The sequence below is a fragment of the Syngnathus scovelli genome, chromosome 7 (genome assembly GCF_024217435.2).
Source record: "Syngnathus scovelli strain Florida chromosome 7, RoL_Ssco_1.2, whole genome shotgun sequence".
Taxonomy (NCBI): Eukaryota; Metazoa; Chordata; class Actinopteri; order Syngnathiformes; family Syngnathidae; genus Syngnathus; species Syngnathus scovelli.
This window is the reverse complement of record NC_090853.1, coordinates 620,036-632,246: the sequence shown is the minus strand read 5'-3', so window position 1 is coordinate 632,246 and position 12,211 is coordinate 620,036. Positions and strand designations below refer to the sequence as shown.

Below are 12,211 nucleotides of genomic sequence, written 5' to 3'. Positions count from 1 at the left end.
AGAAAGAAAGGGGGGGCAAGAGACTTACTAATGTTTTGATGTCACCGTCGAGATGGTGTATGCTGTCCATCTTCCTCTTCCGGCACCGTTGCGCCGCCGCGCGATTTTTGCTCCGGCGCCGGACGTCATGAACAAAGTCCAGCTGCTCGGGCGTCATGGAATGGTGCTTGAGAAGCTGCTGGAAAGCGCTGCGACTCAGCGCCGAGATGCGCTCCACTGGGAACGGCAGCTGAATCTGCAGAGGAGCGACAGCGGGTCAGTAGGGTTTCCCAAAGTTGTCCCGACGCCACGCCCACCTCGGCCGCTCTCCTGTTGTTGGCCTCCGTATCGCCGTCCGTGTCCACGTCGTCGGAGTCATCCCCGGAGTTGAGCGAGGATATGCAGGGGCTCTTCTCCGACTGGGACGGAGCGTCGGCGCACGGGTTCGACTCGTCGGCCGATCCCAGCTCCCTGAGGAAAGGACAGTCGGCCGGATTGGAGGTCAGGTCCAGCTGTTTGAGCCAATGGAAGTCCGAAGGGGATTTCTCCAGATCGCTCCGGTCCGAGGGAGGCGCAGCCTGAGCCGGCGCGTACAGGTCGGACCAAAACCCCTTGGCCAGATGCTCGGCCACTTCCCGCTCATCCTTGCTTCTCTCCGAGAATCCCTCATCCTCGGCCGCCCGCTCCAAGAGGCGAGCACCGGGACAAGAAACCAGGCCGCAGTCCTCGTCGAGTCCCTCCCCGGGCTGCATGCCGTCGAGCGGATCCTCCGCCGCCGACGGCTCGCACGGCAACTCCGGCAGACCCGAGCGGCTTTGAGCGCAAACGTCATCGGAGGCCAAAACGTCCCCGGCGGCGCACAGCTGCGAGGCCTGCCCCGCTTTGGCCGGATCGGCCAGCGACAACATTGGACACACAACGTCGGCCGACAAATCCGGGGATAACGAAGACATCTGCGGCCCGCAGGTTTCCAAACACAAGTCGCGGGTCGGAGCGGGAGAGCCCGACGGGATCGGCGGCGGGGGTTCCGAGCGCAGGTGGCAGCTGCGCGGCGGCTTTGCCTCGCCGCCTTGACAGCAGCGCTTCCGCTTGACCGCTTCCTGCGCTTCTGGCTCGCAAAACTTGGGGATGAGGAAATCGAAGCATCCCGACTCCAGGTTGCGAAAGCCCAAGAATTTGGCGCAGCTTTGGATCTCGTGGATGTTTTCTTTCGTGAAGAGCAACTTGGAGGTGTAGGCGAACTGGAGCAAAGGTTCAAAGCCCCGCACTGTCACCTGGGTGGGGCAAAAGAGGAAGACCATCCATTGGGTAGGTATCGTTGACGTCCATCGGGCGCAGGCCGAATAAAAATCAGACGGAGCGAGTTCCCAAACTGACCTCATCCGGCAGGGCGACCACGGCGTTGTGTTTGGAGTCGGCGACAGCGACGCAGCCGTGGAAGTACTCGCTACACGAGGCCAGGACGGCGGCGTGGGCCCGGAAGCTGCGGCCCTCCACCACCACGGTCACGTCGCACAGAACGTCCCGCCGCCGCTGCTCGTCCAGGCACTGCAGCACGTGGGCGCTGTGCACGGCCGACTGGAAGGTAAACACGGACACACGCTGGGCTTGGAGCAGCATGGTTCACTCAGCCTGAGGAGCGAAGAGGAAGGTCTTTAATTGCAGGTCTTCCAAAATCTTCATTCAATGATACCTGATGTCCTGAAATATGAATTGAATTGCCTCCGTGGAAAATAGTGCTCTATAGGAAATTATACTTGATAGAAATGGCAGCTTAGTATACTTCTGTCATTTCTATGCAGAGGACTAAACTTTTCATCTCTGTATTATGTTATCTGTCTACATGTGTTGCTCCATCGTTTGTTAGCATTAAGCAAAAGTGACTTCTTAAGGCGGTTGTTTGAAATACACAATGTGTCATTATTTTTCATTCAGTGTCAACTTCAACTGAGAGTGTTCCTGAGTCACGACACAGTCAACACTTGAGTCATTTCACTGCCATTAATTCAACCATTATTATTCCTATTTTTGCCAAGAAAAGTGGCATCCCATGCATCTTGGTTTTCTGCCACAAAAATCCCTGCTATTCACCAGTTCGGGGAAATGCAGTTGCATAACAACAAAATGAGTTCATTTAAAAGCAACGCTGCTTTGTTTCGATCGACACAACGAAAACATGATTTAGTAAGATGCTTATGCGTTCAAGCTCGACTCTTTTTGCAGTGATGTCAAACACGAGGATCGTAATATTAGGAACACGTCATCTGCATTTCCGTACAATTTAATATGGACAAAGTTGAGCATTCGCTTGTCGACTAAGCTGTTAGCTGCCCTTTTAGCACTTTTCAACTCGTCGAGGGAAGTTCAAAATGCTGACTCATGTTTGGCCAACTTGGCCAAACACACGGGGGAGAAACAAAAGCTCCGTGGCGACAAACTCTTGTTTTACTGCACGCTTGATTCTTTCTGTCGACAAATGTTCATATTACATTTATCGTATGAAGTTTGACAACGTTTGGAAGTCATACAAACATGGCTTTTGTGCCCCCCCACCGCCCCACCGCCCCGAAGGCGAGGCCGTTATCGCCCGAATTTAAAGCGACAATATTGATGAAGTCAACAGCGAAAATATAAGAACTAATCGATTAAAGCGTAGAATGAGCACCGACCTGGCGTGTCAACTCGTTAGCGGTACCATTTGTGTGCTCCGGGTCGAGACGAATGTGCCCATCCGGGACCAGTCAGCAAAAGCACAGGATGGGAAAAGCTTTGTGCGCATGCGCGGGGGGGGAAAAAAAAGCACTTTTAAAACAGCACACAATTTCACATCAACTGTGTTTTTATTGCATATTCATACAAAATAAACATGTATTTGCTTAAAATTCCACCCCGTCGTCCCCTATATGAAATTATTATTTATTATTTTTTTTCAACAAATGGACCGCTTGTTTGCACACCTTGACATGTTCCCATGAGTGTGAGAAACAGAACAGCTGTAAAATGTCAGCGCTAAATGCCCTCGGAGAAGTCACCATGTGAGTGACACTCACACAAACTTGATCTAATAGAGAGAGCTAGAGCAGCAGAAGGTGTACAGAGGCACACATTTGATGATTGTTAGCGGACCCTCTCATAGAACAGGAGGTAGGCTTGACTACTCAGCACTCGGCTCTCGCTCACGGGCTGCACGCTGGTGTCGCTGATGTGGAACCACGATCCGAGAGGTGGATCTCCTAATGAGTTTGACATTCAAACAAATCAGAGCGTATTTTATTACGTCGTCGGCAAAGATAGCCGATTCGTCCTATTGATTCAGGTCCGCGTTTTTACCCTCGAGTTTGCCGGAGGACGGATTGGAGTTCTGGGGCCGAACTTTCACAAAGGCCGTGTAGTGACCGGACCTCATGGTTCCGCTGTGCTCCACAATGCCGTACAGGCTGTACAGAATCTGTCGTTCGCCTTCCGCCACATTCTGCGAGGAGAAAAGGACCAAATGCGTCATTATCGAGTTGATGGGCATCGAGTTTCCGAGAGCAAAATCATCTTTACCTTACTCTTGAGGGCGCAAAAAGGGGCGAGATCCAGGATCAGAGGGAAGGGCACGTGTCGGTTCACTTTACAAATACTGTAACCGTTCTGGAGCAAACAAAAGAAAAGCAAATGGAGTCAGACGGTGCAATGCGCAAATGTGAATGTTTGTTCCTGCTGCCGCGTCACCTGCTGAAATCTCTTCAGGTGAAGAGTGAGTACCGGTGGCGGAGAGGAAATGAGCATTTGCTTCGAAGCCTCCGTGTAGACGTTCTTCTTGGCTCCTAGCCAGAGAAAATGAAAACAAATCAAATACCGACTCGCTGCATCCCAGAAAAGCGGGAAGTCGGATGATGGCCTCAAAGCGTGGACGTGAACGATAACTCTGAATTTTCGCCTACCTGCAGTCTTGTTCTTGCCAGCCTGCCATTTTGTGCAGCTGATGCAGAGCAGACTGTTGTTCTCGCTGAGGGTCTCCTCCTCCGTGAAGTGGAAGAGACACGACTCCACCGAGCACTCTTGCTTGTCGGGCGAAGGCCTGTGGGCCAAAGTCTGGAAGGCCAGTTCCGGGTCCTGGTTGACCACCGTGTATTCCTTGGCCTTTTCCAGCAAGGCGTCGTCCTCGCTCTCCGGCTCGACCGAGGTGTCGTTCAGGTCGATCTTCCTCATCATGTCCGCCAGGGAGTCGTCGGCGTCGTCCGCGGCAGCGTCGCCGGTGCGCTGCGCCGCCACTAAGGCGCCCACGCGAGCCGCTTTGGACCGGGAGTTGTTGACGGGGTCGCCTTTGTTTTCCTTCTTGACGGGCCGGGTCGGGTCGAGGGCGTTGGTCTTGTGTCCGGGCAGCTTTGTCTCCTGCGCGCAATCGTCGTCGTCGTCGTCCGTTGCTTCGTCCAGAGACGCCAAACTGTTGAAACTGAGTCGGCTGCCCAGCTTCTGCTGCCGCTTCTCTTGCTGCGCACAGAGGAAACAAAGACGTGTGTTACGGGGCTTGGAAAAGCTTTTGGATGCTCAATGGAGAATTGCCTTGGCTTGTTTCTTGGCCTGCTTCTTGGCTTTCTTCTGCTGGTACTTGCTGCCTGCGCAGACGACATCTTCGCTCTGACTTTCCCGGCCGTCCTCGCTGGTGTCGCTGCTTTTGCGTGCCGTTGTTTTCTGGCTCCTCTTCCTGTACGCCTGGACCGACAGAAAATAAAAGCAGAAAAAGGAAGGAAAAAGACGAGGACGTCATTTTCGTTTGCATTTTTTGAAGGCATGATTAAAAAGTTGCCATAGGTAGAGAAAAACGAAGTGCTTTCGACTCCCGACCGTTGTGTTGAGTGATTGGAAGTATTTGAAGGAATTCTGTCGATGGAAAACCAAAGCGCACGCCAGAATGTTTTACCTGATCAGAAACCGGAAGCGAAAGGTCCAAAAACATCTCGGTGACCACCGACACCTAGCGAGAGTCAGAGGAAGAGCCGGCTGAGCGTTCGCTGCTGGCGTTAGTTTGCGCAGCGCGCTGCAGTACCAACCGTTTGACACTTTTGACACATGATGGTGCTGGTCATCTCGCCGCCAAACACCTGGTCCACAAAATTCTTGGGCAGCCCGTTTTTCTCATACTCTGCAGATAGACGACGACAATGACGCTCGGCAAAATGAAAGAACATCGAGGCGACGGCTCGCGCTTACCTTTAACGACGGATTTGAGCTCGTCCCCATCTGTGACTTTTCCCGAACGTTTAAGTGCCTCGGTGATGGCCGAGCTCACTCTCTGAAAGAAGCAAATCATAATTATGGTTTTGGGGTTTTTTTCCTCCCCACTTTGCAATAGTGAGGTGTCGCACTTTTCAAGCGATTGCTTACTTTGCTCTCCTCTGCCCTCATCCCGTCGAGCAGGTAGCGCAGCAGCTCCTGGCTGTCCTGCTGCTGAAATCCTTTGAACCTGGCCGCCCTGCACGCACGCACGCACGAGAGACAAAGGCGTCACGCCACAACCAATTGCCGGTTCTGACGTTTGTGGCGGCCGGCGCTCACTTTTTACAAACTTGCGCAAACAGCTCCTGTGGCGTCACCACCCCCTTCTTGGACTCTTGGATTTCGTTGAGGAGCTGATTCATCGCCATGGTTAGCGATCCGGGCGGATCCAGTTCCGCCACAACGGCCCCCTGAGCTCACAAAAAGGACAGTTGTTCAACTTGAAGTGATTCTGTGTGTTCACAAATGTGTGATTTCCTTGAGGCTAAGATGTCACGCACCAGTTTGGAGGAGGAATCCGGTTTGACCCGAAGTCTGCTCTTGTCTTCGATCACCTTGTTAAGTGTCTGTCTTAGCATCTGCGTCTGAGAGAGGTTCTGCAAGAAAACATTTGACGACACCTCGTCAAGACATGGGTCCCATTTGAAAGGTCTTTGAAAAGCTCACCTGGATGACGGCGTTGAAGAAGCAAGTATTTCCCAAGTTGCTTAGCCCGCGGACGGGAACTCCGCAGTTTTTTTCCATGGTGGAGTCTGGCAACTTGCACACAGCCACTTTCTTGGTGATCTTTCGCTCGCAACTCTGGGCCCTGATGTTCTCCTTGTCTTCATCTTCTTCGGTTTTGAACGTAACGCTTTTGGGTCGCACCTCGACCACGTGGTCTTCGAAAAGGAGAAACAAATGTCACTATTGCGACATCATCAAAAGCAACTTGGTTTTTTTTACTTTTCTGTGCTTTCTGTGCATGTTCCAGCTGAGTCATCTTTTGAATGTTGTTCACCAGCTGAGCCAGCTGACTGCTCCCAGAGTAGCGCACCTCATCGTCACACGCGTAGCACCTGAGCGAGAGCGGAGGCAATATTTGACGTACTACGTTACGTGCAAGTCCAAATGTCCATTTTCAAGCAAGTCCCAAATGTGAGTGCGCCACCTCGGTGAGATGTAAATTGCTCCACTCACCAGACACTCCAGCTGTCCAAGCTGATCACCAGGCAATGCGTGTCGGACCTTGGCGTTTCGTAGTGTTTGATGGCATGCTTGTTCTTGGAGCTCCGGCCACATCCCTTCAAAGAAAAGCTTCTGTCAAAGAGTTCTGGACGTCAAAATAAATCAACAGGTCATGCAAACTCACTCTGTGGCCACATTTCATGCACATCCACACGTCCACCGAGTCCTTTTCCTCCTCAGAGTCCACCGAAGGGTCTTTGATTCTGATCCCTTTTTTTGGCTCCTCATTTTGACAGTCCTGGCAACTTGTCCAATCAAAAACACCAGAGACCTTCTTGAGAATAGTTTTGTCTGTGCCTTTCCTAATGTGCCTGCAAACTGGACCTGTGAGGAGAACCCACATTTGTAGAAATGTATCCAACGAGTCACCATCATTTGTGTGGAGATGGAAGCGTGCCTACCTGTCATTTCAAACTCATCATCCTCGTTGGAGCGTCTGTCCTTCGCTTTTTTCTTCCCCATGTTCCCCCTAGTTTGCGCTATCACAGATGGAAACCACACATGACGCATTTGTGTTGTAATGCTGCTTAAAAACAAGCCACTTACGTGATGATCAAAGTCGGATTCGAGCACGTAATGTCATAACGTAATTCAGCTCCCTGCTTGAGGAATTACTTGACACACACGGAGTCGAACCACGTCACGCGTTCACTTTCGTTTACTTTTTCCACCGGACGCCGAATGTGATCCAAACATCTCAGCAGATGCCCCATACAAGTACTCTTCGAGGACACATTTGCACACAATCCGCGTACAAATAGGCGCTGATTTGGTAGTCTAAACTGAAGCGAATCATGTCTATGGGCTCGGATATAGAAGCGGAACCAAAGTGTGACATTTTCTTCCTGCAGCCAGTGGCTTTATTGCACTTCCGGTGCGTCGCTTGCACGCTAAACTAACAAACAAGACAATTGAGCTCGCTCGTGCTTGTTTTCACACCTGTAGCACAGACTTGCCCCGTATTTGTCAACATGGGTAAACTCTCATAAAGCAAGCTTCGTGTACATAAAAAAAAATGATACATTAAAAATAACTTTTTCCGGTACGTTTTTCGAGTGCCACGCCAAAAATGTTCGGGTAGGCACGCCAGTTCACACTGGTGCGCCGACTTAAATCTTCCGGGTGGGATCGCGCACGCGCTTGTGCGGAGTTTTAACGTGGACCTTTCGCAATAAAGTTGCGGAAACAAAATAATCACCGAATTTTAAATGAAATTCAAAACACACATTTTAGCATGTGGTTCAGGGAGTGGGCAGAGGCTCAGCTGGCAGAACTCGAGCTGCTGACAAGCATGTTCCCCACTCGGGAAGAACTGGAGATTGTGGACCAGCTGGCCCTCGCTGAGCTCCGGGACTACGTCGGGGCCGAGCGTTCGCCGTCGGCTTCCAGCGAGAGCCCACCACAACCGGCACCATGTCCCTCTTCCAGACCCCAGTTCGTCATCAAGCAGAGGCTGGATGATGACAAAACGAGAGACGCGGAGGGGGTAAATCAAGTGCAGTATTGCAATCAATTCATTATTCAGGTATCAATGGGATTTCATATTGTTGAATGTCATATTTATAGGTGGCCTTTATTCTCTCCTGCACGTATCCACCAGAGTATCCGAGTGTGGTCCCAGAGTTAACGGTTCGGTAAGATAAGAGCTCATCCAATTGATTGGGTAGACTTCCCTTACCTATGATGGATCCATAAGAACCAAGTTGAGCGTTTCTGTGGACTTTATTATATATATATTTTTGCCTTAGTTGTTGCAAGCTGAGCCGCGCCCAGCAGGCGCAGGTCCATGCAGGACTCAACGCGCACCTGGCGGACACCTGCCTGGGAGAAGCGTGCGTGCTGTCGGCGCTGGAATGGCTCAGGGACAACTTGCGTGCTTTCGTTGACAAAAGCTTATCGGCGGCGGCGGCGCCTCCTCCTCCCAAAAAGGATGTGGAAGCCTTCAGTCGGCTGTGGATCTACAGCCACCACATCTACAACAGCACCAAGAGGAAGAACATCTTGGAGTGGGCCAAAGAGCTCGGACTATCAGGTTTCAGCATGCCCGGCAAACCTGGGATTGTTTGCGTGGAAGGTGCACAGGCGGCTTGCGAGGAGTTCTGGTCCAGGTAACTTTGGTTAACATTTGGCTTTGCTTTTATTGATGCTTTTCAGGTTTTCCAAGAAATTAGCACTAGGGGTCAGACTTTGCAACTACGGTTCGAGTTTCCAACTAAATGTTGTCGGCACTGTGCAGAGTTAAGAACCTGACGTGGAAACGGATCACCATTCGACACCGCGAGGACGTTTGTCTGCAGGACGCGCCCGGCGTCCAAAGCATCGACTCCCTGCGCAAGTTCTCCGGCTTCGAGGAGGCGGCCTTCGACCCGCGCGGGAGCCGAGGGAACCACATGGACCTGGGTCTGCTCTACCAGTTCTTGCGGGAGAAAGGCTGCTGCGAAGTCTTCCAGATGTACTTTGGCGTAGAGGGGAGGAAGTAGTCCCCCGTGAAGCGCCGGCCGGGCTCGGGCGCTGAGCATTGATTGCGCGGCTTCATCATGTGGACGAAGCGGACAAACTAGACCGCCTGGGCCCAGTTAGCGGAATTCTAAATCCCAGAACAGGCTTTGCAATTAAGTCACCGCACTTGACCAGAGATTTGGGGGGTTGCTGTTTGCACATTTAATAGCAGCGCACGCCCCGCGGAAGCAGCTCGATTGGTAAATGGTGACTGTAAAGATTTGATCTGAAGAATTATAGATAAGAAAATCTCATTTTCTTTTAATGAACACTAAGGTAGAGCAATCAGTGAGCACACTCCAATTAAAACTTGTGATTATTCAACGTGGGTCTTTTTTTTTTTTCTTAGTCACCAGTGACCGAGATAAGATGGTGGATCCGGGAGGAAAATTGCACATTTTGGTCAAAGATGCTGACAAAATAATGGCGTTGCTTTTCAAATGAGGCTTTCAAGCCAATGTTAAATTCAGTTTCCAAGACAAGATTTGATTTTTGAACCAAGGTTGTCAGGGTCACGATTTGAAGCCAAACTTAGGGTTTTAAATTAGAGCATAAACCTGCTTTAGGATTTGTTAGGCATTGAAATTAGGCTTTCGATATGTTTATTGAATGGAATTGAATTCCCAAATCAATGCTTTTCGCCAGCAGAGGGCAGTGTTGAACAAGCGCGATGCTTTCGAGCAGCGTTTTTGGACGACCGTCCCTCGTTGTGCAGGTTATTAATAAGCCAGATCGATGCCGCCCCACAACACCTTGACGGGGTACCCATCAACATCATGCTTTTTTCTTCTTCTTGTGACTCAACTCGAAGTCTGAGATCTGCCACTCCTAAGCAGCTTTGCGTTCAGGGCCAAATCTCAGCGTTTCTACATTTGTGACTAAAGTGAGACGCGTTTCTTTTGATACGTCTGGGTTTTAAATGAGTTTTTAAAGCCACGGTGAAATGTAAAATGAGGGTTTCAAGACTGTCTTTTAAGGCTGTAACAATATCCTAGTATGAATGTTATCGTGTAAGCTGTAGAAACATCCAAATAACGTGGAGGCCAAAACACAGTTTGATAATGCTCTCCAGTATTTTCCTTTTTAAAAACTCGCCATTGTTCTTTTTGTGTTGTTTGCCCCCCCCTAATTTCCCCATTACAGTCATTTGGGGCGTCTTTGAAGATGCATCGATAATAGGATCTCTGTGCTTAATGCAAGCAAATAGCTTGGCAAATGACTGCGGGAGGGAAGGAAGGAAGGAAGGAAGGAACGCACGCGTCCGTCTTCCTTCGCTCTCCATCTAAGCCCCCCCTTCCCCCTTCCCTTTCCAACACTAAACTTCATTCATACACGATTTTCTGCTATTTTTCTTTGTTTTCAGCAGACAATAGAACACTTCTGTAGGTGCATTGGAGCGCTGAGGCATATAATTGAATTAATATGCTTGCACTATTTCAACACGGGGATTTCATGACAAGGGCTCTTAGTCAGCACTAAGCTAAACTAATGTAAATAGCATTGGCAAACTCTTGGCCAAAGGAAGAGTTTGCAAACTTGGACATCGGCATTTAGGACATCTCAGCAGGCAAAGCTTCCTCATTTCAAACCCCAACAAACCCTCATTTTCCTCTTTAACCTTAAACCAAGACCCTGACTTGTGACCTTTATTGAAAACTAACTGACCCTGACTTGAAACTCGAATATGAACCCACAATCTTTTCTCCAAATTGTATCGCGAAACCCTAATCTTGGCTACACACCCCAATTTCAAACGTGAACCCTGGTTGCAACACTCAAAAGTCCTCAAAGCCTAATTTGAACCATGTGGCCTTTTTGAAAGCAGACAAAGAATCACACAGTGGAAACGTTTAATGAATTCCTCCCAAGTCAAGTTGTGATTTAAAAAAAAAAAAAAAAAAAAATCCATCGTTCTTTGTCTGGAAACAGGGCCCCTGACACATCTTTGGGATTCCGGACCTTCACTCTCTCGAAATGACCCTTCAAGGTGAACTCTCGTGCGGTGAATACTAAATATGGCGGGATTAAACATTTCCTCTCTTCTGGCGACGATCTAATCAGTTGTCTGGCCACAGTAATCCCCGAGGTTCGCTATCTGGCCGACCACTGGCTCGCCTGCCGCTCTGGAACTATTCGAGCTATTACCGCCGTAGCGCTGCCGTTTCCACGACTTTAGACGTACGAGTTCCGACATTATACTATAACAAATCATCTTTCCCCATTGAAATGAATGGAAATGCCAATATTGCAGGCCTTCAAAAAAATATTACAAGTAGCAGCTACAATCTTGTACTTTAAAGATAGATAATAGAATGCAAAGAATTAAATACGTATCAATCGTCTGGTATTGTGCTCTTTCCATTGTGCCTCGGCCACCAAGGGGCGTAATAGAGGCCTTTTCACACACCACTTGGGTTTTTTTTTGTGCTTCACCCTCCAGCAGAGGTTTGAAGCCTTAATCCTTGTTTGAAACACTCATTTGAAACTCCAACACTGGTTTTTAAACTCTAACCTACCGTTGAAACCCAAACTTGAAGCGCTTACTCTGGCTTGGAACTTGAAAACTGAAGCAACCTCCACAGGAGGTCCAAACTTGACCACCGTGCTGTGAACAACAAAAATGTCTCATTCAAAGCCTCTAATGCTTGGAGCATTCCATCGAGACTATTGTTATTTTGGTAGCGGTGCCAGTTTCATCTTAAAAAAAACAAAAAAGAGAGAATTGTAAAGACGGCGGGCGGACACATCGTGACAAGCCATGTTGATAACGTGAGCAGATTGTCAAGAAAACACATTTGATTGAAGTGCTTGGAAACGCTATAAAAAAAAGAACAAGCCCGCTTAGGCGTGAAATGGAATTAAAAAAAAAAAAAAACTAAAAGCACCGCTCTGTTGTTTCGCTTTCAACGGGAATGAATCTCAATCAAACAGATGCTGTGATATGCGAGAGTTGTCATTCCAACGGAGGAGTTATCAGTCTCCTGCTTTCTGATATTGCAACTTTAATTAAGTCTCAGGTGAATTGTGTGCGGAGCAGCCACGACGGAGTTCTCCAATCCAAACAGATGGCACATTATTTATGCCACAGGTACGAGCGGTGCTCCCCGGCCTGCCGTTTGCCTCAAATGACTTGCTTCCCAGGACAAGATTGGAGTCTCTCCGGGCGGCTGCATGAAGCCAAACACCGCGGGGGAGCTTTGTTTTAATTAGATCCTAAAAATACAATATGGAATAAATCAAA

The 12,211-nt window shown here is 49.4% G+C and overlaps 3 protein-coding genes across 12 annotated transcripts in view; 1 reads left to right on the top strand and 2 right to left on the bottom strand.

The window, feature by feature from the left end:
• Window positions 1-2,778, bottom strand: part of LOC125972486 (transcription regulator protein BACH1) — a 34,027-nt gene extending 31,249 nt beyond the window's left edge. For all 10 annotated transcript variants that reach the window (XR_007482823.2, XR_007482824.2, XR_007482828.2 and 7 more), the window contains exons 1-4: window positions 2,649-2,778; window positions 1,357-1,611; window positions 297-1,253; window positions 29-235 (exon numbers count right to left, since the gene is read on the bottom strand). Coding sequence is in view for 3 of the 10 variants with exons in the window: in XM_049726197.2 (XP_049582154.1) it covers window positions 29-235; window positions 297-1,253; window positions 1,357-1,599 (1,407 nt within the window). In the remaining 7 variants the exon portion in view is untranslated. The remainder of the gene's footprint in view (window positions 1-28; window positions 236-296; window positions 1,254-1,356; window positions 1,612-2,648) is intronic.
• A 22-nt stretch (window positions 2,779-2,800) lies between these two features.
• On the bottom strand, window positions 2,801-7,311 carry usp16 (ubiquitin specific peptidase 16). The gene is made up of 18 exons (XM_049726194.2): window positions 7,018-7,311; window positions 6,873-6,950; window positions 6,596-6,795; window positions 6,424-6,527; window positions 6,190-6,302; window positions 5,911-6,125; window positions 5,745-5,840; window positions 5,524-5,654; window positions 5,353-5,440; window positions 5,179-5,260; window positions 5,019-5,110; window positions 4,889-4,942; window positions 4,531-4,680; window positions 3,909-4,458; window positions 3,697-3,791; window positions 3,529-3,615; window positions 3,310-3,451; window positions 2,801-3,212 (listed from the first exon to the last, which is right to left on the bottom strand). The coding sequence occupies exons 2-18, from the start codon at window positions 6,931-6,933 to the stop codon at window positions 3,097-3,099; spliced, it is 2,376 nt and encodes a 791-aa protein (XP_049582151.1). The 5' UTR covers window positions 6,934-6,950; window positions 7,018-7,311; the 3' UTR covers window positions 2,801-3,096.
• Window positions 7,312-7,456: 145 nt separating this feature from the next.
• On the top strand, window positions 7,457-9,294 carry rwdd2b (RWD domain containing 2B). Its single transcript, XM_049726202.2, has 4 exons — window positions 7,457-7,957; window positions 8,038-8,105; window positions 8,220-8,579; window positions 8,708-9,294. Exons 1-4 carry the CDS (start codon window positions 7,706-7,708, stop codon window positions 8,949-8,951), a joined length of 924 nt encoding a protein of 307 aa, XP_049582159.1. The 5' UTR covers window positions 7,457-7,705; the 3' UTR covers window positions 8,952-9,294.
• Window positions 9,295-12,211: the final 2,917 nt, after the last annotated feature.